Source organism: Amphiprion ocellaris, chromosome 7 (genome assembly GCF_022539595.1).
Source record: "Amphiprion ocellaris isolate individual 3 ecotype Okinawa chromosome 7, ASM2253959v1, whole genome shotgun sequence".
Classification (NCBI taxonomy): Eukaryota; Metazoa; Chordata; class Actinopteri; family Pomacentridae; genus Amphiprion; species Amphiprion ocellaris.
This window is the reverse complement of record NC_072772.1, coordinates 37,851,147-37,877,575: the sequence shown is the minus strand read 5'-3', so window position 1 is coordinate 37,877,575 and position 26,429 is coordinate 37,851,147. Positions and strand designations below refer to the sequence as shown.

The following is a 26,429-nucleotide window of genomic DNA, read 5'->3' as shown; positions in this document are numbered from 1 at the left end:
TTCTTCCATGTACAGATTGGCCACAATAGGAGATACTGGTCAGCCCATGGCACATCCATGTTTCTGCCTATAGAAGCTCCCTCTGTACTGGAAATAGGTGGTGTTCAAGCAGAAGTCCAAAAGTTGGCAAATCTGGTCTGGGTTGAGGTTTGTTCTGTCGCTGAGGGTGTTGCCTTCTAAAAGCAGCTGTCTCACTGTTTCCAGAGCCTCCATTGTAGGAACACATGTGAATAGGGAGGTGACATCATAGGATACCATGGTCTCATCTGTATCCGGTCTCAGTCCTCTCACCTTTTCCACAAAGTCCAAGGAGTTCTGCACATGGTGGGGATTCTTCCCCACCAGCGGGGCCAAGATGGTGGCTACATGTTTGGCGATGTTGTAGGTGACGGAGTTAATGCTGGTGACTATAGGTCTGAGGGGGGCTCCTTCTTTATGAATTTTGGGGAGGCCATATGTTCATTTATGTTCAGATTTTGGACAGGGAGAACAGATGGTTTGAGAGAGGTGTGAAAGAAGCCATCCATGTCAAAGTGGAGAAGCCATCTCTGAACGGGGGCGGGGGTGGTCTGCGACATCATCTTTCGCCAATTTACAATCAGGTCCTTTCAAAACTCCCCAAAAGAGCTACTCAGCAGAATGACTCATGTGAATTGGCTCATGCTAACGACCACCATTAGCATACGAGGGCTCGGTGAAACTTGCATTTCAACGACCTCCTTTGTCACTCCCTGGCTCCCAGCGACCATCGTTGAGGAGCCAGATGGGCCTTGCCAATGGTTGTCGGAATGTGAATAGCACTGACCACACCTCACAGAGGTTATAAGCTGAGGCAACATCAACCACCACCAGAACTGAAGAAGCCTCTTGGATGAGAGGTGAAATGTCTTCAAGGAATTTTCTTAAAGTCCAGTTGGATTGATTTAAACAACTTTGGATAACCATGACCTGGATGATTGAGAAAGTACACAGTTAGTTAGGGTTAGCTAGGGTTAGTTAGGGTTCAGGTTAGCTAGGGTTCAGGTTAGTTAGGGTTAGCTGGGGTTCAGGTTAGTTAGGGTTCAGGTTCGTTAGGGTTAGTTTGGATTAGAGTTGGTTAGGGTTAGGGTTAGTGAGAATTACATCAGGTTTGTAGGGTTAGGATTAGTTAGGGTTTCCTCAGGTTAAGTTAGGGTTAGATAAGGTAGGGTTGGTTAGCATTAGATCAGGTTCATTCAGGTTGGGGTTAGTTCAGGTTGAACTTTGTTCGGGTTAGTTAGGTTTACATTTTGTTTAGGTTAGGGATAGATTGAGTTAGCTTGGGTTAGTTTGTGCTAGGGTTGGATAGGGTTGGTTAGCATTAGATTGGGTTCGTTCGGGTTAGGGTTAGTTAGGGTTACTTAGGGCTAAGTTTCGTTTGGGTTAGAGTCAATTAGGATTACATAGGGTTCGTTCAGGTTAGGATTAGCGTCTATATCTCCAGTCCAACCACTGCTGCCCTCTGCACTGTCAAATCATCATTTGTGTAAAGACAGACTCCATATTGGATGTTTAACATGACACTTTTTAAATGTTTGGTTGTGGTAGACATGTTGGGAAACAACTACCTGTCAGCTGTTTTTCCAGCATGTGGAACTGTGGAGGTAAACTGAAGAGTTAAAAGCATTAAGTTTACATGAATTAAAACTATGAGTTAAAGTGATGCAGCTTAATAGGAGTTTTAATGATGGAGGCAAACAGGAGTTAAATGGATGGAGTGGTAACACACAGCTCAGTGGTAGGGGTTAGCTAACCATGAAGTTACATGGCATGTTCTCCACTATTCTGTTCATCATATGTTCAGTCTTCCTCTGTTCATTCTGACAAGATGTTAGAGAACGTGCTCCACAGTTCTGATAAGTTTGAAAGTGAATTTACAAGTCAACTTTTGGGCATCCAGATGGCTCAATAAATTGAGAGGATGACCCATGAACAGGGTTATAGTGGCGTAGAATCCAGCATCCTGTCTGCCTCTCTAGTAACCTGTTCAATAAAACCAACAAAGGGCCAACAATAACTTTAAAAAGAAATTCAGTTGTTGATGTAAACATCCCAAAATGAAACGTGTGCATCTCTACGGAGGATGGCTGACCTAACGATAACCCTAACAATAATCGTAACACTACTCTAAGGATAACCCTGCCCTAACCCTACTCCTAGATCCCAAAATGAAACACGTGAATCTCTACGGAGGATGGCTGACCTAACGATAACCCTAACAATAATCCTAACCCTACTCTAAGGATGACCCTACCCTAACCCTACTCCTAGATCCCAAAATGAAACATGTGAATCTCTATGGAGGATGGCTGACCTAACGATAACCTTAACGATAACCCTAACAATAATCCTAACCCTATCCTAAGGATAACCCTACCCTAACCCTACCCCTAGATCCCAAAATGAAACACGTGAATCTCTACGGGAGGTGGCAGACCTAACGATAACCTTAATGATAACCCTAACAATAATCCTACCCTACCCTAACGACCTAACGATAACCTCAATGATAACCCTAACCCTGGTCGACTCACCTTCTGAGTGCTACAACTTGGACAAGCTGGAACAGACTCAGTGTCAGAAACTAAAGGCTTCGGTAGCTGCAGAGAACATGAGGAACAGATGAAGATCAGACTGTAGATAATAAAGGACAGAACATGGGAGTAGTTTCTAACAGTCGGGTGTGAGGTGACAGGGAGGACATGATTCCTGACATCTGTTAGCAACATCAGCTTCAAAGATGCAGTTCTCTGTTCTTTAGAAGGAATGAAACACAAAAAGTCTGTCAAAATGAGTGATTACTTTAGTAACATTGACAAGTTTGTCCCATCTGTTGGTGCACTGAAGGTTGGTTTGGACCTGAGAGATGAGAGAAAACATTCCACTAAAGCACATAACAACACTCAGAAAAGGCAAAAGTGTTAGAAAAACCAGGTTGAAGTAATCATGGACCAAATGGTGCATTTCATTCTTTACTGCTCTTTGCTTCTTGTCAGTCTCTTTTCTCTGAGCTCCAAAAGCATCAAAGCAGGATCTCTGACTATTACTAGTGGGAGAAAATGGCTTAAAAGTGCTTTAATTTCTGAAATAGTTTCTCATAAAAAAGTGAGTGTTGTGTTCTTGCAAGAGATATATTGGAACTCAGCAGACGAGACAGATTGGGGTTTATAGTGGAAGGTTCCTACACCCTTAGTGCATGGTTCCTGTTCTCTTTAGAGGAACTTCGGATGATCTACTACTGGGTGGATTAAGGTTTGTAGTGGGAAGGTTCCTACACCCCTAATGCATGGTTCCTGTTCTCTGTAGAGGAACTTCAGATAATCTACTACTGGGTGGCTGAAGGTCAGCTGGTTGTCAGAAATTGAATATTTTGCTTTGCAAACATGTATGCAACAGGGAGTAGAAAGAGTTGGATTTTTCAGAAGCTGCAAAATGAACTGAACAAATATCATCAGAACCTTCTTATCCCTGGTGAGTAAATCTGCCCAAACAGATGAGGAGCCCTGCCCATTGAACAGCATCACCACACACCTGGATCTGCAAGACCAGAAGGGTCAAACACCCACAAACCAGACGCTGTACATGGGTGAGGGTCATTTATAACAGTGAGATTATCATCAGAATCCTGATCATCTGAAGTCCTAGCTGTGACCCTGTGAACAACAGCTTTCTGTTTGAGAAAGTAAATGACCTGCCTGAAGCTTCCAGGAGACTTAGTGATCACCAACCCAAGATAAGCAGCTGAGCAGTGGACTTCCATGCTCCTGGAGGGTCTCAGCCCAGAGAACAGTGACACCACATAGTGATATTCTCTCCACTGACTTTTAAATCAGTTCTAGACCATCAATGGTTCTGACCCACAGATTGCTGCTGAAGTGTCTCAAACCTATTCCCGTTTCCAGCTAATAGTTCTGTCTCTGCTTCCCAAGAAAAGAGACCTGACATGAAGAGTTGGAGATCAGAGGTCCTTCTATGTAAGATGACAACAAGGTGCTTCCTGTCAGGCATATGGGTTCTGTAAAGCGTCTTGAGACAATTTGACCTGTAATTGGCGCTATATAAATAAAATTGAATTGAATTGAATCATCCGACTGACTCAAAGACTTTCTGGAAATATTTATAAATATGGACCAGATGTGGGATGGAGAGACTGAGGACAGGTTCCCTCTGTCCATCACCCCCCTGTAGTAGAGTAACAAAGGTGTTGTGATCAGGCAGGTAAGGCACTGGAAGGACCAATCAGAGGCTAAGCTGCAGGACTGAGCTACTGGTTCTTCTTCTGCTCTTTACCCTAACGCTGTGAATGATATTACAGAAGTGGTTATGGGCTCCATAGCGAAGCTGGTAAATGATGTCGTTCCCATGGTAACGGTTCATATTTTTTCAAGCCAGAAGTCGTGGGTCGACAAATCTATCCTCACCGCTCTGAACACTCACACCACTGCTTAGAACTCGGGCCTTATCAGCGGCTGCATGGAGGAAGACAAGGCGGCGTCATACAGACTGAGGCGAGCATGAAGGACACTAGGTAGCGCTACAGGAACAAAGTGGAATCACAGTTTCAACAACGCGACCCCAGAAGCTGCAGACGATCACGGACTACTACTGTCATGGTGAGAGCAGATAGGCTGATGACCTGAAGCTAATGCTAGCACAGAGTCTAGCACTAATGCTGGCGCTATCATGCTAACCAATGTGGCTAACAGGTCATTAATGGCCAAAGTGAACACACAGTCACTGTTCCAGAGGGCGATGTGAGGAGAACACTGAAGAGAGTCAGCACCAGGAAGCCGGTCCAGATGGTATTCAGGAAGATGCTGAAGTCCTGACCTACCAGCTCCAGTGGTCACTCCTCTGTCCAACCTCTCCCTGATCACTGACTGGTCCCCACATGTCTGAAGAGAGCCGCTATTGGTTCCCTACCAACAAATGTCTCTCCAGCTTCAGTGATCACCGCCCAGCAGCTCTGAAGTCATCAAGTGTTCTGAGACTAATCAGGAAGCTGATCTGGTCTTTGCTCCCTGAGTCCCTGGATCCTTCAGTTTTCTTGCCGGCCAAACAGATCCACTGATGTTGATCTCTCAGGTTGTGGTCTCCACTCTCACCCACCTGGACAGGTAGAGGGGACAATGTGAGAATGCTGTTGGTTGATTTCAGTTCAGCTTTCAGGACAACTGCACCTCCAAACTCTACTCCAATCTGTCCAGTCTGGGTCTGAGCACCTCCCTGGGACTGGATACTGGATTTCCTGTCCACTAGAACCCGGGTGGTCCGATTGGGCGGACACATCTCCAGACCTGAACACCAGAGCCCCCAGAGGTGAGTCTTCAGCCCTCTGATCTTCTCCTTTCCATGACTGTGTGGCTACAAACAGCTCTAACATCACTGGAGATCTGCTGATGACAGTCGTGGTCTAATCAGAACCAATGATGATCAGACGAATGCAGAAGAGGTTGACGGTCCATCATGGTGGAGTCAGAAGAACAACCTGCTGCTGAACGTCAGCAAAACCAAGGAGCTGATGGAGGACTTTGGAAGAAACCAGCAGAGGAATTACACTGAGGATTAATGGGTCACTGTGGAGAGGATGAGCAGCTTCAGGACCTGGGAGTGAACATCTCTGAGAAACTGTCTGGTCCAAACACAGACCACCAGGCAGCACTTTCATTGCCTCAGAGTCTCTCTGAAGGTCCTGAGGACATTTTATAATGGAGTGGTGGAGACTCTGACTGGGAACAGCACTGACTGGACTAGTGATCCTGCAGAAGGTTCTGGGGTCAGCAGAGGGAACCATGGGTACAGCACTCCCCATCCTGGAGGACATCTACACCAGGAGGACCAGGATCGTGGAGGACCAACACAACCTAGCCATAGACTATCTGAGAAGCTATGTTCTGGCAGGAACCTGAGGAACATCAAGGAGAACACACACTCAGGAGGAGCTTCTTTTCTCAAGTAGTCAGACCTGAGCTCTGAGCTCAAAAGAAACACCTTCATCTGCATCACAGAACACTGGACTAAAGGAAATATGTAAATAATAACATGCAGTTTGTTCTTTAAAATGTCTCATTGTTTCTGCATTCAGAAACCATCACTGCATTTCACTGCAGACTGTCTGAGCATGTGGCAAATAAAAACTCTGGAATCTGGAATCTTTCCTTCAACTGGGCAAGTTTCACCCGAACAGTGGACAAAGTAGTCTAACCAGTCTGAAGGATCTAAACCCAAAGGAGTTGAGTTGGACTAAGTTCTGTGGTCCAGATGTTAGAACTTGCCCGTGGAGAGCTTATCTCTGTTTCATTAAAGGGACTTTTAAAACCAAACCTCTTCTTCCTCACCAATGATAGAATTACATCATGCTCCTCTGAGAGATGCTGCTGTTGCTAGGTTACCACCGGCTGACTCCCTGTTCCATTTTTAGAAGGATGCTGAGAGACGCAGAGGTGGGGGAAGGGATCGATAGAGACGAACCGAGAGATGAATTAAAAGCAATACTTGACTGAAAACTCAGCCATCAAACCGAGAAAACAAACCAGAAAGCTTTAATTTTCATCCTGACCATGGCGACTGCCTGAAAACATTCAGATTACTGTCAGTACTGAACAACAGACATGTTAGACTAAATACCACACATTACCCCGACACTCAACAGCTGTAGAGAATAAGAACTGCTTCGGCTCAGATTCTGCTCCATCTCTGCAGGGTGAGGTGAAATGCATGCTGGGATACCTGTCTGTCCTGATAAAACAGAGAAAGGTCCATCTTTATCAGCAGTGTTTGTAACGTTTCAGACAGCAGCATGTAGAGCTGCTTCCAGTATCTACAGTAGGATGTGTAGAGAATGAAATGAGTAAATGTTTTCATTTCTCTAAAATATAGTAAAAGGATGTTGATGTGAACAGAATGCTGACTCAGAGACACGACGACGACGATGATGATGATGATGATCTAGTTACCTGAACTATCATTGATGTGTTCACATGTTCTGTAACATGTTGTACAAACTATTATAAATAATATGAAGCGGTGTGGATACAGGACATTAGTGATTATGAGATATTACTGAGAACAGAGCAGGACCTACAGACACACACTTCCTCCATCATCATGAATCCATCCAGTGTTTTAGTTCGATTCTACACATCTGATCTGTTTACATGGTAAGTTCAGATGTCTCCAGATGTTTTGAATTGAGCAGGATATTATTCTATTCTTTAAGCATGATCCTCTATGTTGCATCTGTACTATCTGTGTGTATATATATATATATACACGCACACACACACACACACACACACACACACACACACACACACACACACACACACACACACATACAGACACACACACACACAGACACACACATGCTCCCCTCCAGAAGCATTGGAACAGTGAACAGTGAGGCCAGTTCCTTTATTTCTGCTATAGACTGAGTGTATTTGGGTTTGACATTAAAAGATGAACATGAGACCAGAGATCAACATTTCAGTTTTTATTTCCAGGTATTTATTTTAGGTGTCATTTGATCCTGCTGGGTTTCTGCTGGTCACTTGGTAAATCAACCCTGATGGTGGAATAAAGCTGCACAGTCTCAGTTGATCCCAACCCAAACACACTGAACTATCATTCAGTTCAACTGATCTGATCCTGATCTTAAAGTAGAGAAGCTGTCTGCTTCTAGAACCCAAACTGGGAGCTGATAACTGAAGGTTCTGCTTCTGGAACCTGTGGAACCAGCAGTAAAGCTGCAGTCTGAGAGGGACGGGTTCTGATCGGATCATCTGGAACAATCAGGTCTTTAAGACATGATGGAGCTGCTCATGAAGAGTTAGATGTTAGAAGAAGGATTTTAGATTCTATCCTGGATCTTACAGGGAGTCTTTATTTTCTAATTTCCTCTCTTTTCAGTTTTATTTTCATATTTTAGCACAAAGCCACAGTTTGTCCTCCTGAATTTATTGTATTATGTTATTATTAACTCCATAAACTCACTGAGCACAAACACCTCATGTACTAACAGGGCTTTTATTGTGAAATGCCACCATTATATTAGTTTGATCCTGAAAAACATGTCAGGAACCTTTAAGGGAACCATTCTGGTAGTAGATCGCAGTATTACTATTACTGTAGTACTATTCTATTCTATTATATTATATTCTACAGTATTCAACAGCGACCCTCAGCACCAGGAGTTTGTCCACACTTGTTTTAACCTCGCCTGATTTTAGGGCTTTATTTTGTTAATGGTTAAACATAAACTCTGAGAAGATTCTCAGACTGTAGCAGGTTCAGACTAACTCTGCGACCTTCTGTGATCTGGTCCACTCTGGTGCACCTCTCAGGTCTTTGGGGAGTCATGATGTCACAGGAGGAGGCGTCTTCCTTCAGGAGGTTTTTCCAGTATGTGGAGGACAGCGGCCTTCGAACATACGATGGTTTGGTGATCCAGAATGCTTCTGACATCGCCAGAGAGAGCGACCGCATTCGCAACCAGACCAACTGGACCTACCTGCAGGAAAAACACCAGAAGAAGAGACGGCAGGAGGAAGCCATCAAAAGGTAGGAAGCATTAAAGCCCTACAACATGCAATACATACCAATATTAAAGCCTTACAACATGTAATACATACCAACATTAAAGCCCTGCAACATGCAATATATACCAACATTAAAGCCTTACAACATGTAATATATACCAACATTAAAGCCCTACAACATGTAATATTTACCAACATTAAAGCCTTACAACATGTAATACATACCAACATTAAAGCCCTACAACATGTAATATATACCAACATTAAAGCCTTACAACATGTAATATATACCAACATTGAAGCCCTACAGCATGCTATATACCAACATTAAAGCCTTACATGTTATACATACCAACATTAAAGCCCGACAACATGTAATATATACCAACATTAAAGCCTTACAACATGTAATACATACCAACATTAAAGCCTTACAACATTTAATATATACCAACATTAAAGCCTTACAACATGCAATACATACCAACATTAAAGCCCTACAGCATGCAATATATACCAACATTAAAGCCTTACAACATGTAATATATACCAACATTAAAGCCTTACAACATGCAATACATACCAACATTAAAGCCCTACAGCATGCAATACATACCAACATTAAAGCCCTACAGCATGCAATATATACCAACATTAAAGCCTTACAACATGCAATACATACCAACATTAAAGCCCTACAACATGTAATATATACCAACATTAAAGCCTTACATGTTATACATACCAACATTAAAGCCTTACAACATGTAATATATACCAACATTAAAACCTTACAGCATGTAATACATACCAACATTAAAGCCCTACAACATGCAATACATACCAACATTAAAGCCCGACAACATGTAATATATACCAACATTAAAGCCCTACAGCATGCTATATACCAACATTAAAGCCTTACATGTTATACATACCAACATTAAAGCCCTACAACATGTAATATATACCAACATTAAAGCCTTACAACATGTAATACATACCAACATTAAAGCCTTACAACATTTAATATATACCAACATTAAAGCCTTACAACATGCAATACATACCAACATTAAAGCCCTACAGCATCCAATATATACCAACATTAAAGCCTTACAACATGTAATATATACCAACATTAAAGCCTTACAACATGCAATACATACCAACATTAAAGCCCTACAGCATGCAATACATACCAACATTAAAGCCCTACAGCATGCAATATATACCAACATTAAAGCCTTACAACATGCAATACATACCAACATTAAAGCCCTACAACATGTAATATATACCAACATTAAAGCCTTACATGTTATACATACCAACATTAAAGCCTTACAACATGTAATATATACCAACATTAAAACCTTACAGCATGTAATACATACCAACATTAAAGCCCTACAACATGCAATACATACCAACATTAAAGCCCGACAACATGTAATATATACCAACATTAAAGCCTTACAACATGTAATACATACCAACATTAAAGCCTTACAACATGTAATATATACCAACATTAAAGCCTTACAACATGCAATAAATGCCAACATTAAAGCCCTACAACATGTAATATATACCAACAGTAAAGCCCTACAACATGCAATACATACCAACATTAAAGCCCTACAACATGCAATACATACCAACATTAAAGCCCTACAACATGTAATATATACCAACATTAAAGCCTTACAACATGCAATAAATGCCAACATTAAAGCCCTACAACATGCAATATTTACCAACATTAAAGCCCTACAACATGTAACATATACCAACAGTAAAGCCCTACAACATGCAATAAATGCCAACATTAAAGCCCTACAACATGCAATATTTACCTACATTAAAGCCCTACAACATGTAATATATACCAACAGTAAAGCCCTACAACATGCAATATATACCAACATTAAAGCACTACAACATGCAATAAATACCAACATTAAAGCCTTACAACATGCAATATTTACCAACATTAAAGCCCTACAACATGTAATATATACCAACAGTAAAGCCCTACATGTCATAAATACCAACATTAAAACCCTACAACATGCAATATTTACCAACAGTAAAGCCCTAAAGCATGCAATATATACCAACATTAAAGCCTTACAACATGTAATATATACCAACATTAAAGCCTTACAACATGTAATACATACCAACATTAAAGCCTTACAATATGCAATATATACCGACATTAAAGCCCTACAACATGCTATAATTACCAACAGTAAAGCCCCACAAAATGCCATAACTACCAACAGTAAAGCCCTACAACATGCAATATATACCACCATTAAAGAATTACAGGTCCCGTAAACTGACAGAAGTGAGATCTGTAATTAAATATATCACTGCTTCATCTTTTTAAATTGTCATCCTACAGTATGTTCAGCAATGTTGTACTGCTGAAAATGGAATTTACCAGACGAACCTAAGATTTATCATATGCTTATACAGTATGTGCTGTGATTTAATTAAACATGTTAAACATGGCCTGCTCCAGAATCATACTCGGCATTTTTATATTTTTCCTTGTGAAGTTTGTGTATATTTTAGAATAGAATAATTTTATTTTCTTTGCACAGCTGCAAGACAAAAGGATTAAAAGACCTTATAACTCACGTAGAATATAAAAACTGGTAGCAGCAAAAATGAACAGAAATCACACAGTTCCATCAGGATAACATTCTCAAACTCAGCCGTGATTTTATGTAGTTTCTATAGGGGTTTATAAAGTGTTGCATTACAGGATGATCATACTGTAAGAGTTTTAACATGACTTTCTGTCGGTCTGTCCAGGATTGGTGAAGACGTTGCCATGGCAACAGATGGGGCATACTCTGGGAAACATTTCAGGATGGGTTTCATGACGATGCCGGCACCACAGGACCGCCTGCCCCCTCCTAACCAGGGCTTCACTGTCCGGTCCCAGTCCCTGCACTCTGTGGGTGGAGGAGACGATGACTCCAACCACAACCGCAAACAACCCCCACCCAAACCCAAACGAGACCCCAACACCAAACTCAGCAGCAGCTCTGAGACGGTGGACGGAAGCTCTGGACTCACCAAGAGAGACCACCAAGAGACCAAAGAGACACCTGAGCAGGCAGAAGGTGGGAGCAAGTCCACTTGTATTTAATAGAGAAATGTTGAAAGTCTGCCATGTTTCTTTATAAACAGCCGAGACTGCCAGGAATACACAGCCAAAGTCTTTTCTTTTTTTTTGAGAATAACTGGTGAACTGTGTAAAGTGGTGACACTGAGAATATTTAGACGTTTTCTATCTGCTGATTGATTATTATTATTTTGAACACGGGACCTGAAGCATGATTTTAATTTGGCCTGGAGGTTGTAGCAGAGAGTTATGGAGGTAGTAATACATCTGCTTCAGGTTCTAACATGACCATCTGTCTGTCTGCAGCTCAATGCCATTTCCACACCGAGGACTCCAAGAAGAGGCCGCCACCAAAACCCAAGAGGAACCCCAACACTCAGCTTAGCACCTCCTTTGACGAGTCTTACATCCGCAACCACAGCAACAAGAAGTCTTCCTTGCGATGGGACAAAACTTCATCCCAAAGTCAGAGTCCAGCATCTAGAGACACGGATGATGAGGAGCCAGTTTACATCGAAATGGTGGGAAACATTATGCGAGAGCTGAAAGGTCAGAAGGCTGGTGAGGACGAGCAGAGTGAATCAGTGTATGAGGAGATGAAGTATCCAATACTGGAGGACTTCCTACAGGACGCTCAGTCTGCCATCATGTATCCTGACGCATGGTCCTCCCGTGGCTCCCTCTGCGACATCCCTCCACCTTTCCCCAACCTCCTGACTCACCGTCCACCACTGCTCGTCTTCCCTGCCGCCCCCGCTCAGTGCTCCCCCAACTCAGACGAGTCCCCCCTCACCCCCTTAGACGTAACCCGCCTCCCCATGTTAGAAAATGTGTCCTACAGCAAGTCAGGTGGTGTCGAACACCCACAGACCTCCACTCATCACCGCAAAGAACGGGATCGAGATCAAGACCGGGACCGGAACCGTGATCGAGATCGAGACCGGGATCGGGATCCACCCTCCGCCCACACCATCACATCTTCTGGTCGCTCATCAGCACCACCTCTTCCTTCCAACATCTACAAGTCATCTAGCTCCACCCACAGCGGCCATGGTTACCCCCGCAGCCAATCAGCTTGTCCGTCTCCAGTCAGCATGGGTCGCTCCCTGACTCCTCTGAGCCTGAAGAGACCACCGCCCTACGATACTCTGGTAGCAGGAGGAAGCATGCCTCGCTCTTCATCGTCATCCTCATCATCCTCACATAGGGCTGGTGAGGGTGGAGCTAAGCTCAGTAACTCCTCCTCTACCCACGGCTCCATGCAGAACATGTCGATGAGGTCACAGACTCCAACGAGCCCATTGGAAGAACTCAACAACCTGTTTACATCAGGCAGACAGGTGATGAAGAGAGTGTCAGGAGGAAGGAAGAGCAAGGAGGGTGAAGGTATGTCACTACTAACCCTACTGAATCAGTATTACATGAAGGTATGATGTCACTACTAACCCTACTGCATCAGTATTACTCCAGAACTACACCACCGTTATATTAGCTTTATACTAGTGTTACATCAGACAGACAGGTGATGAAGAAAGGCTGAGGAGGCAGGAGGAGCAGATACCATCCAGTACTACACTAGCACTACAGCTGTGTCTATCAGTGCTGCACTGATGACACATTGTTCTGGTAACAACAATGGGATAGCTACAAACAGATGAAATGAATTTCTGCTTGACTTGTTATATGATGTCTCATGGCTTTCTTGGCTGCTGGGTAGGTTTTTATAATAGTTTGTCACATATCCTGCTGAATACTTGACAGCAGGAGCCTTGGTGTGATTTGATCCTGCTGGGTTTCTACTGGTCACTTGGTAAATCAACCCTGATGATGGAATAAAGCTGCACAGCCTCAGTTGATCCCAACCTGAACACACTGAACCATCATTCAGTTCATTTCAACTCATTAAGAGTTTAGATGTTACAAGAAGGATTTTAGATTCTATCCTGGATTTTACAGGGAGCCATGAAAAGAAGCTAACAGGAGAACTCTGATCTCTTTTCCTGGTTCCTGTCAGAACTCTGCTGCAGCATTTAGGATCAGCTGGAGGTTTTTAGGAGAATAACTGGGACATCCTGATCATCAGGAACTACAGTAGTCCAGCCTAGAAGTTCTACATGTATGGACTAGTTCTTCAGCATCACTCTGAGACCAGATGTTCCTCATGTGGTGAAATAAGGCTGTCCTACAGACCTGTTGTATGGAAGTTAAAGAACATACCTGGTTAACAATAACTCCAAGGTTCTTTATAGTAGAACATGAGGCTAAGGTAACACCATCCAGAGGAACTGTCTGGTTAGATGGTGCATTTCTGAGGTGGCTAGGGCCAAATACAATAAAATCAGTCTGGATTTAAAAGAAGAAAATTACAGGTCATCCAGGCTTTGGTGTCCTTAAGACATGCTTGGAGTTTGGGTATCTGATTAATTTCATCTGGCTTCATAGACAAATAGAATTTTGTGTCATCTGCGTAACATGGTAGTTCTGGTTCTGCTGCAGACATGAGAAGGAAGGAGGTCCGGTTCTGATTAAGTCATAGTTTCACATGTTAGCTGCTAAATGCTCCTGGAATGCTGAATTTCAGTTTGATGGCTTTTTATACAGTCAGTCTAAAACCATGAAAGATTATGCTGATTATGAAACTGATGATGATGTGCTGTCTTGCTTCTGTGGTGGACTTTTGGGGTCTTAGTCTAGAGCAGGACGATCGCGGTCTACTGGTGGACTGATCCCAAGTCGACCGCAAGAGTTTTGTAAAAACTTTTAAAAAAAATTTTTTTTATGTGTAACTGTATGTTTTCATGGCTTAAAGTATTCAGGCACCATGCCGGAATCCTGAGGTGTGGCGCTGGCATTTGGCTCAAAAAAAAAAAAAAAAAAAAAAGATAGGATTACATTGCCAATCGAGTTCATCTACCAATGGAATGAGGGGAACGCAGCTTTTGCTCTCAACCAAACTAATACCAGTCTCCAATGGGAGTGAAGTGGGAGCGGGTCTTAGAAAGACATTGAGATCCAGCAGCAGTTGAGTCCGTATGGCACTCAGAGAGCAGTACTCTTCCAAGGCTGCTCAGTCATTGGATAATTTCCTACTGATAAGTCCACAGCGGTGGATTTGTAGTAGGATCGCAATCATGTGATTGTCAGCAGTCAGCTGACGTAGTGTTCACTTGTTGTCATGGTTACAGTGACGCCATGCTATCTGGCAATGATACAGAAATCTGTAACCAATCCGTGGATCCAGACTATAAGCTGCATCACTGGCAAAATCTAACCACTTGGTCCTTGTGTCATTTCTGACCTTCCCTGAAAATTTCATCTAAATCCGTTGGTCTGTTTTTTTTTTGAGTAATTTTGTGCACAGACAAATAGATGGAAAGACGAACGTACATCGATTGTCACATAACTCTGCCGCGTTCCTTGGTGGGGTAAAAATAAATGGCAATTCAATTCAATTCTGGTTGGAAGAGTTAAACAGAGACTGCAGCCCTTTGGTTGCTGGAGCAGAAAAATGAAGGAACCGGATGCTTCTGGACCATCTGCTAATAAAAACTCCTGTAGCAACCAGCAGCAGAAAGGTTAGTCAGCCAGGAGTCAGACCCACAGAGCTGTTGACCTCTGAAACCTACAACTAATTTACCAGCAGCAACAGTCACCGCTGAGGTGCTGACATCAGACCGACCAGATTGGTGATTTAAAAGCATGCGTGTGCTCGTTCATTGCAGAATACAACTTGTTTACCAGATCTCAGCCACTAGTTAATCTGTTGGCTGAATATAAAAATGCTTTGTCAAAACTGTTCGTGTCAAATCAGCATGCTGGTTCCATAAATACATCTGGCATAGCACCAGCATTTAAGAAAAGAATTTCTCAAAAGCTAAAACAATGTGTTTTCATTGAATATGACGAAGCCACTAGCCAGAGCATGGACACAATTCTTAATGTGTTTGTTTGTTTTATTGATGATGATGCAGCCAGAGGAACTCACCAAACAACACTGTGTCTGTAAGAGAGGTAGGGTTTGTGTTGTGGTGTCTAGTGGTTGTGTGACAACTAGAAAAAGTGTTGTTAGGTTAGTTATTGCAGGCTGGAAACGATGTGTGGGTTTGCGATGTTGACACTGGACTGGTAGATGTCGGGAGGTTGGCTACTTGAAAAGTACATCTTGGGACAAAAAAGGTTGTTCACCCCTGGTCTAGAGAGAGGGACTGCATAGGCCCAGCTGTGGTCGGCTGGAGAGTCTGCTCCAGAATCCCATCTTCAGGTCATCTCAGCTGATTAGCCTGGAGCCGAAGTCCTCCTGACCATCTGACTGAGCCACCACCCACTTCCCTTCACCTTCATCCAACCAGCTGCAGCCACCATCGGTCCTGGAGAATAGAAATCCTCAACCAACCTCTCAGTCGGTGGCGGCTGGGATTTAATGTGACTGGTTCACCCTGGAGCCTCTTGTGTTTGTCTGTGTTGGTGTTTATTGTAATTTCAGCTAGCTGCTGTCAACATAGTGAAGAAACAACTCTTTAGTGTAATGTGTGGCTTCGGTAGACTTAGTGGAGATGGTACTAGTGTGGATGTAAGGGTTAGCTTCAGTTAGCAGCTGTTAGTGTGAAGGCTATCTGTATCTGAATGAAGATGCTAGCTTCAGTTAGCAGCTGTTTATCTTGGTGTAGGAGTTAATGTCTGTCCTATGTGTTTTGAGGCCCTTGATTGTTTCGTCTCTTTTCTTGGTTGTGGCTGTTGCTACGGTGTTTAAGGAGTTAGTTGTCTTGGTTTAGCTAGCTTTTATAATGCCATTCGCCTTCATCCGGTTTTATCTGGTTCTTTGGTTTAGCACCACTGACCAGCCTGTTTTCTGTGTTTTATCTTTGATGGTTTTGTACCTCTGCCTGTTTGGATTGGCTACTGGTTCTGACCTCCAGAACAGATTGTAGAATTCTCTGGTCATTACCTGAGCCCTGTTTCTGACTGTTTTTGGTTGGATTCTGGAAGTGGGTTTTACTAGAATTATTACCAAATGAATGTCTCCAGTAATGAGGGTGTAATTTGTTCAGTGTCCCCCTTTAATTATGCACCATAACGAACAGCTAAACCAAAGTGATGGTTTAAGAACATCTACAATAAATACAAGAGGAAGATGTATTTGTTGAAAGTTCAGATATAGAGAAAGCTGTTTTTCTTTTTTCTGCTGTGTTTTGTTGCATCAGGCTGTCTCCTGTTGTTTCTCTAAATTCTCTCGTTTCTGGTTTTTCTTGTCATTTATCTCCTTTTTTAAACGCTGTTTGGTTAAATGTCCTGATGAAGGGAGAGATGGAGGACTGCAGCTCTGTAAAGGAAGATTATCATCACTTCATGTTGTCTCCATGGAAACGGTGTTGCCATGGTGACGACTGTCAGTCAGCCATCCGACTGAACATTATTTATTGAAATAAGAGCTTTAAATGTTCTCACAGTGACAGCAGCTGGTTAAAACTCCACACATTTGTCTTTTAATGTCTTCACCAGTCATTTTGTTCTGTCTGATCGGAGATTTAAAAAAACTGAAGATGGAACAAAATGTGAGATTTTATGAAGGAATCTAGTTCAGAACAGTTGAGAGCTTTAACATTTCAGAATCAATTCTGTCCTCTGAGGAAGCTCAACTCACAGCCCTTCAGGGTTTTATCTAAACCTCTGAATGTGATGAAGGAGGTGAAGCTGTCTAGATCTGGTAGAACATCCACAGGAAGCTCAGACCATGAGAACGTGCATCACATGACCAGAGAACAGCTGGTGTTCCAGAGAACTCATCTGATCCAGTTAGAGCTTTGTCTGATTCGATTGTGACTTCCTCTAACTCTCTGCTGACAGCCTCAGGAGTGTTCAGACCCCAGTGCATGATGGGAAACACTCGGCCCTATCCTGATCTGAGAGCTGTTCAACTGTGAGTTTGATCTCTTTAAATGAAAGTTTCAGTCAGAGACACGGATGCATCCGGATTATATTACAGAGTGTTATTATGGACGGTCCCTCCTGAATGCAATCCATGGATATTATATACATAGATATATATGTCCATAGATTTTATATCCATAGATGTTATATCCATAGATTTTATATCCATAGGTTTTATATCCATAGATGTTATATCATACATTATATATATATATATATATGTATATATATATATATATGTATGTATATATATATATATATATATATATATATATATATATATATATATATATATCCATAGTTGTTATATCCATATACATTAAATCAGTACATATTATATACATAGATATATATGTCCATAGATGTTATATCAGATATTATATCCATAGATGTTATATCCATATACATTATATCAGTAGATATTATATACATAGATATTATGTCCATAGATATGATGTTGGTTTGATGCTTCAGATTGGGATCCGGTTTGACAGGAAGTGAGTGTTTCTTGCTGCAGACACCCTCAGATGCTTCAAAGATGGTTTCCAGTCATTCTAATCACTTTAGCTCTTTAAGTCTCTTCATGCTTCATCTTCTTGGACACATTCTTTATGAAGCTTCATGTTTGTCTCAATTCTGCAGGTTCTAGTCTTTCTCTAAAGTTCGCTCTCAGAGGTTAACGGTTCCTTGTCTTTTCCTGAGGACGTGATGCGTTGTCATGCTGTTGCTGTGTCTGTCTCATTGTGTCTCTGCAGGAGACTGCAAGTCTCTGCCCCGACACAGCAGCAAAGACAGAGATGGACAGTCCAGTCCGGTGTCCAGCAGGATGGGAAGGTCGTCCGTCAGTCCCACCATGATGCTGTCAGGAGGAGGTGAGTCCGCAGCAGCACTAAACACAGAGAAGCAGTGGAGGTCGTTAGAGGAGAATGTTCATCACCTCCAGTCTGACAGAATAAATGTACTGACGGAAAATGATTTTATCGGCAGAATCAAAGTCTGCGTGTAAACTTGGCCGTTCCGCGTCGACATCAGGAGTTCCTTCACCAGGTGGGACTCCACAACGTCACCTGCACGAGCCGCATTATCCGGTCCTCAGCCAGGTACAACACCTGTAGCGCACCTGTTGATCTGCATGTGTCCTCATCTGTCTCAAGTTCTTATGAAGATAATAACAGTTTTATTTAGATTCTTTCACACAGGACTGAATTCTCCTGAACAACAGAACATTAAACACATTCCAGAAGCTTCGTCAGCTGAAACTTTAAAGCTTTAAAGCTTCTCTACGCTTTTGTAAGTTTAGTTTGAAGTCAAATACTTGGTGTTAAATATTTTGTATTTTATTGCAGTATAAACTTCTATCACTGACATGAAGAGTCTGAATATGTGATGGTAAACAAATGGTGAAATGATAACGTCCTGTAGATTCACTACTGATAACATCTTCTAATGCTGCTGCTAATGTTACACTAACATTAGACAATCATTAAACTAACATTACATTATCATTAAACTAACATTACACTATCATTAAACTATCATTACACTATCATTAAACTAACATTACACTATCATTAAATTAACATTAAACTAACATTACACTATCATAAAACTAACATTACACTATCATTAAACTATCATTAAACTAACATTACACTATCATTAAACTTACATTACACTATCATTAAACTAACATTACACTATCATTAAACTAGCATTAAACTAACATTACACTATCATAAAACTAACATTAAACTAACATTACACTATCATTAAACTAACATTACACTATCATAAAACTATCATTAAACTAACATTACACTATCATTAAACTAACATTACTGTACTGTTCCCCCCTAACGCCTTGCCAAGGTAAACAGCAAGATAACTCCTCTTCAATAAACCACGCAGATGCTTGACTTGGTTCAACTCTTTATGGTCCAAAGAAGTAGGGTAAAACTGTAACATAAAATACAGCACATTCAGAATACAACATAAATGTATGCCAGAGATAGCTAGCCTAACTCAAATTAAACACAATATGGCTTATGACATTCATGTTAAAATTATGTAGTATTTATTAGTTCCAAAGTCCATATCTGTAACTTAAAACTCACCGACGATGCCTTCAAAGCTACCTTGAAACACTGGAAGGTATTTAACGTTTTTATATGTTCACTTATCAAGACTTAACAGAAGCTGAGCCTCATGCTCTGATTCACAGCAAAGCTTGTCGGAGAATGATGATGTCACTAACCAGAAACAGACAAAATGATTTGCAAACTTCTGCCACTAGATGGCGACAAATGACTATGAATAAACTTAAATGACTTCACAGCAGACAGTTCTAACAATTACAACATAAACAGAACAATTACACTATCATAAAACTGTCATTAAACTAACATTACACTATCATAAAACTAACATTACACTATCATTAAAGTAGCATTACACTATCGTGAAACTAACATTGAACAAACCTTTAACTAACATTACACTGTCATAAAACTAACATTACACTAACATTAAACTAACATTAAACTAATATTACACAATCATAAAACTAACATTACACTAACATTAAACTAACATTAAACAAACATTAAACTAGCACTACACTATCATGAAACTAACATTGAACAAACATTAAACTAGCATTACACTATCATGAAACTAACATTAAACAAGCATTAAACTAGCATTACACTATCATGAAACTAACATTACACTAAAATTAAAGTAACTTTACACTAACATTAAACTAACATTACACTATCATAAAACCAACATTAAACTAACATTGAACAAACATTAAACTAACATTAAACTAACCCTAACCCTAACCCTAGCTCTTCCCACTAACATGTAGCCCCTCCCTCTAACGTGTAGCTCCTCCCGCTAACATTGTAGCTCCTCCCACCAACATGTAGCCCTCCCATTAGCATGTAGCTCCTCACATTAACATGTAGCCCCTCCCACTACATGTAGCTCCTCCCACTAACATACAGGTCTTGTGTGATTCCACATGTCTACAACAAACTGACCTTCATTTCTTCATCACCTGTTTGTTGAACTTTATAAAAATCCCAGTCTGTGACTGATTGTTCACATTATTCTGTCTGAATGTGTCAGGAGACTTTCAGTGATGCAGTCATCATGCTTTAAATTTAAAAATAATAATAATAATAAATAAATAAACTTTCTGCTATCCTCCATCTGTCTGTCTGTCCGTCTGTCCATCTGTCTGTCTGTCTGTCCATCTGTCTGTCTGCTTGTCTGTCTGTCTGTCTGTCTGTCTGTCTGTCTGTCTTTCTGTCTGTCTCTTTATCTGTCTGTCTGTCTGTTTGTCCGTTTGTCCGTCTGTCTGTCTGTCCATCTGTCTGTCTGTCTGTTTGTTCGTCTGTCTCTTTATCCGTTTGTCTGTCTGTCCGTCTGTCTGTCTGCTTGTCTGTCTTTCCATCCATCCATCTGTCTGTCTGTCTGCTTGTCTGTCTGTCTGTCCATCTGTCTGTCTGCTTGTCTGTCTGTCCATCCGTCCGTCTGTCTGTCTGCTTGTCTGTCTGTCTGTCTGTCTGTCCGTCTGTCCGTCTGTCCGTCTGTCTGTCCGTCTGTCTGTCCATCTGTCTGTCTGTCTGTTTGTCCGTCTGTCTCTTTATCCATCTGTCTGTTTGTCCATCTGTCTGTCCAGCTGTCAGTCTGTCTGTCTGTCTGTTTGTACGTCTGTCTGTCCATCTGTCTGTTTGTCTGTCTGTCTGTCCATCTGTCTGACACATGACCAGTCTTCACCTGTACAGGTGAGAATACTTCTTGTCCTGACACCATGAGAAAGGTCCCTCCTACATCACAGTAACAACCAATCACATGCCAGACATGTCATTTACCACAAGATTGTTTTATTCTAAATTTTAAAGAAGTATTTTTATTTTATTTGACCTTTATTTTACCAGGCATAAATGTTTGAGAACAAGTTCTCATTTACAAACATGACCTGAACTACGTATAGACACAAAACCACCACAAAGAGACACAAGACCACCACAACAAGACACAGTAAGACCACAAAGAGACACAAAACGTCCACAAAACACAATAAGACCACAAAGAGACACTAAACCACCACAACAAGACACAATACGACCACAAAGCGACACAAAACCACCACAAGACACAATAAGACCACAAAGAGACACTAAACCACAAAGAGACACAAAACATCCACAAAACACAATAAGACCACAAAGAGACACTAAACCACCACAAGACACAATAAGACCACAAAGAGACACAAAACCTCCACCGAGACACCAAACGTCCACAGATCCCTGTGTGGAGACCAGGAAGCCACTCAGCTGCAGAAGCTTCCTGATGGTTAGCAGAGGAAAGCTTCAGGAGATGAGCTGGGATCAGTGATCATCTGAAATGCAGTAAGTGTCCGTTGAGTGAAAGGTGGGATGATGTTCTTCACCTCCAGATGCCGTGGCTCTGTGGAGATGCCACCATGATGGAGATGATCGAAAAGAAAAGAGTTTTATGTCGAGAGATCAAAGCTCGCCAGCGACCGGAGAAGAATCTGTGCAAACAGGACAGCATGCCCATCCTGCCCAGCTGGAAGAGGAGGCAGCCGCCGCCATATTCAGCACCGCCCACCGCCACCGGACACACCGCCACGGTCTTCTGGGACACCGCCATCTGAAGACGACAATAAGAGACACTACACACGCTGCAGGGCAATGAGACAGCCAATCAGATGCTTTACTGCTAACCAATTACAGCAGAAAATTCACTTTAAAGAGCAAATTTATGGTTCAGACCAGAGATTTTACTGCATTAAGCTCATCTGAAACGTTCTGACAGTCCGCTTTTAACAAACATTTGGATGAAAGCTATCAGAGAAAAACAGGGACGAGCTGAAACAAACAAACATTACGTCAAAGATACATAAAACATTAAACAAATTTTACAAACTAATGTCTTAGTGACTCATCAAGTCCGACTGATTAATAATCAGTTTGTTTGTAACTTTATTAAAATATTGAAAACTGCTTTTCTGAAACCTCCACCAACATGTCCGTCCTCTGATGGAGACAACCTTTCAGTAGGACAACACAAAAGTCTTCATCGTTCCTCACTAAGGTACCAACACAACCCACTCACAAGTGTTGTCCTGCTGTCCAATCAGAGGGCAGGAAGACGTGGTCGTCCAGGTGTAGCAAAGCTTGCCGTCGTCTTTCTACTCGTTATTTTTCTATCTGTAAAAGTTTCCGATGTTTTTTTAAAGTCTGACAGTCGTGTAGCAGAAAATGAATTTATAAACTTTCATCTGTGATAAAAATCACTCAACATGTTTTTATATTTTAAAAAAGAATCAGTGATGCTCATCTGTGTGTAAAAGAAGAGTGGAACGTGACGAGCTTTTATATTTAAAACACTTCTATCAAGATGAAAAGAACTATTTTAAAGGGAGAATATTTTGGCAGATTGCTTGTTGGTTTGGTCACACTGTCCCAAAAATACAGACTGGACTCCAGTTTGATCCAGTTTGACTCTGGTTTGATCCAGTTTGACGCCAGTTTGACTCTAGTTTGATCCAGTTTGACTCCGGTTTGATCCAGTTTGACTGGTTTGATCTAGTTGACTCTAGTTTGATCCAGTTTGACTCTGGTTTGATCCAGTTTGATCCAGTATGACTGTTTTGATCCAGTTTGATCCAGTTTGATTGATTTGATCCAGTTTGATCCAGTTTGACTGGTTTGACCCACTGTCCAGCCAGCTGCAGTGATGGTGGTGACAGCTGAGATCAGGTGTTTGAATCTGAATCCTGTTGATGTGAACGATGTGAACAGAGTGTTTGAAACGAGCTGATTGAAGCAGCTGATCAGTCGTCTCCTCTCATTGGCCGTCAGGCTCACCTGGAGGTCATGTGACAGTCTGTATTTCTGGGTCAGGAAATGAGTGATGCAATCTGCAGACAGTAGTACCTTGATGAATGCTGTGTATTGATTGTTGATTGTCATTATGTCAAATAAAAGGTAACTGAGACTGAAGCAAAGCATTCTGGGATTTCTGATGAATATGAATCAGCTTGAAGCCACAGAGAGATTTTATGTTTCAATATGCACACACACTTTGATGGAGTTTAGCACACTCTGTGATCAATACAGTCTGATCATGTGATCAATATATAGTCTGATCATGTGATCAATATGTAGTCTGATCATGTGATCAATATGTAGACTGATCATGTGATCAATATGTAGACTGATCATGTGATCAATACTGACTGTGTTCACTTTTTATTCTGTATAAAAGGATTCTCGTCATGAAACCAAGTGCACTTCTTCAGTTTGTAAAGCTTCACATAAACAGCTAATTATAATTCACGTTATTCAAAGTATTATTCTATATTATATCTTATTATTCTGATTGTTCAGATCAATCAAATGTTGTTTAAATCATCAGAAATGTCTTCACTGCCGTCCAGCATTAGATAACCTGTGTCCTTGGAACAGAATTCTGTTCTCCACAGACTGCTTCATCAGAAAGTTGCACCTCAAAGTCTGACTGTTTGCTCAGATATCTGTCTGTTGTGTGAAATCATCTGCAGCTCAAACACCACCATCATATACGGTCTGCCAGAAAAAGACGACACGAAGGATGTCAAAAGTCAGAATGACCGATAGTCCTCCATCCACTCCCAGACAGAGTCCATACGTCCAGACGTTGGGTTAGAAACAAGTGTTGGTCTTTACAGAAAGCATGATGTCTGGATGCAGGATCGTGGTACTTCTGACATTTGACCTCCAGCCTGTTGGAATGCAGCTGTTAGCCTCAGGCTCTGAACTGACCTTCAGTTAGCTTCAACTTTACCTGAGAAATCAGCAGCATCTCCAATGACCAGCCAATCACAGAGAGGGGAGGGACAGACACAAAATGACTAAAGTTATTATTAATATTACTTTTATTATTGTGGTCTATAGAAAAATAATAGTTGCAGGTGATTAAAAAAGCCTTAACCAGTCATATGACGTCTAATGGTCACATGACGTCTAATGGTCCCATGACATCTAATGATCTTGTGACATCTAATGGTCATGTGATGTATAACGGTCATGTGATGTCAACGGTCATGTGATATGTAACGGTCATGTGATGTCTAACAGTCATGTGATGTTTCGCTGCAACAGGAAATCAAAGTGGTTCCTTATGAATGAAGTGTGGTTTGATGCAGATGTTGTTGAAGAGTATCAGTCATGTGACAATCAGGTCATTGTTTATTCTGTCCATATGATGGCTCTGTGTCAAAAACCCCCACATCACTGTGTTCTGTTACGTTTACCTGTGCACAGGTGTGGTGTTCCTTCAGTATGTTGATGTGTTTGCACTGAGAATCAGGTGAATGAGTTCAGCTTGTTTATTTCTACTGACTGAGGAGAAGAGAATCAGTCTGATTATTGTGACTGTGTTTCATCTTTATGGGCCATGATGATGGAAATAAATCAGATTTTTAATAAACTGTCTTGTTTTTTATCAAAGCGTGAAGCTTTCACTGAACCATGTTGAGACAGCAACTATTTATTCTTTTTGAACGATGTCTTTCCTGATATTTGAATCATACCATCAACAACCCGAACGTGTTCAGAAGACACATTTTTGTTTTGACTGTACAGCAAATATAAAACAATCCTCACCCCTCAGGGTGTTTCACCTTCAGGTCTTCCACCAGAGGTCTGGGACTATGAGGATTCTGCAGTATCTTGGCTGGTTCTAGGACTGAACTCTTCTGGATAGAGACCTCAAATGTTCTCCAGTTTGTGGGTCACTGCTCCCAGTGCTCCCAGTGCTCCCATCACCACTGGCACCACTGCTGCCTTTATTCGTCACATCTTCTCCAGTTCCTCCTTCAGCTCTTGGTACTCCTCCAGCTTGTCATGTTTTTCTTTCTGATGTTACTGTCTCTCAGTAACACCACTTCTATCACCACCATCTTCTTCTGGTGACGTCTGGTTGGTTAGCCACCACCATGCTGTCAGTCTGGCTCTGGAAGCCCTACGGGTTCTTAGCTCAGTCGTTCTCCACCACATTGGGAGGTACCTTCCATTTGGACCTTTTTACTTCCAGCCTATATTCAGTTCAGATGTTCCTGATGTTCCTGTACACGATTCCTGCTACTCGGTTATGGAGCTCCATCTATCTATCTATCTATCTATCTATCTATCTATCTATCTATCTATCTATCTATCTATCTATCTATCTATCTATCTATCTATCTATCTATCTATCTATCTATCTATCTGTCTGTCTGTCTATCTATCTATCTATCTATCTATCTATCTATCTATCTATCTATAGTCTATCTATCTAGAGTCTATCTATAGTCTATCTATCTATCTATCTATCTTAGCCTATCTATCTTAGTCTCTCTATCTGTCTATCTATCTGTCTATCTATCTATCTATCTATCTATAGTCTATCAATCTATTGATCTTTAATCTATCTATCTATCTATCTATCTATCTATCTATCTATCTATCTATCTATCTATCTATCTATCTATCTATAGTCTATCAATCTATTGATCTTTAATCTATCTGTCTATCTATCTATCTATCTATCTATCTATCTATCTATCTATCTATCTATCTATCTATCTATCTATCTATCTATCTATCTATCTATCTATCATCTGCAGCAGCTCAGCATCGCCCCCTGTGGTCACACAGTGGAAATACAGCTTGTGTGCTGCAGTTCCACAAAGTGACCACAGGGGGCGATGCTGCCTCTGAAACCAACATTGAAATCTT

The 26,429-nt window shown here is 41.4% G+C and overlaps 1 protein-coding gene across 1 annotated transcript in view; it reads left to right on the top strand.

Annotated features, from left to right (window-relative positions):
• Window positions 1-25,140, top strand: part of nyap2a (neuronal tyrosine-phosphorylated phosphoinositide-3-kinase adaptor 2a) — a 28,782-nt gene extending 3,642 nt beyond the window's left edge. Inside the window, exons 2-7 of the mRNA XM_023270697.3 lie at window positions 8,361-8,577; window positions 11,385-11,698; window positions 12,007-13,086; window positions 18,384-18,500; window positions 18,616-18,728; window positions 22,100-25,140. Of these exons, the coding sequence (XP_023126465.1) occupies window positions 8,375-8,577; window positions 11,385-11,698; window positions 12,007-13,086; window positions 18,384-18,500; window positions 18,616-18,728; window positions 22,100-22,321 (2,049 nt within the window). The 5' untranslated portion in view covers window positions 8,361-8,374 and the 3' untranslated portion in view covers window positions 22,322-25,140. The remainder of the gene's footprint in view (window positions 1-8,360; window positions 8,578-11,384; window positions 11,699-12,006; window positions 13,087-18,383; window positions 18,501-18,615; window positions 18,729-22,099) is intronic.
• Window positions 25,141-26,429: the final 1,289 nt, after the last annotated feature.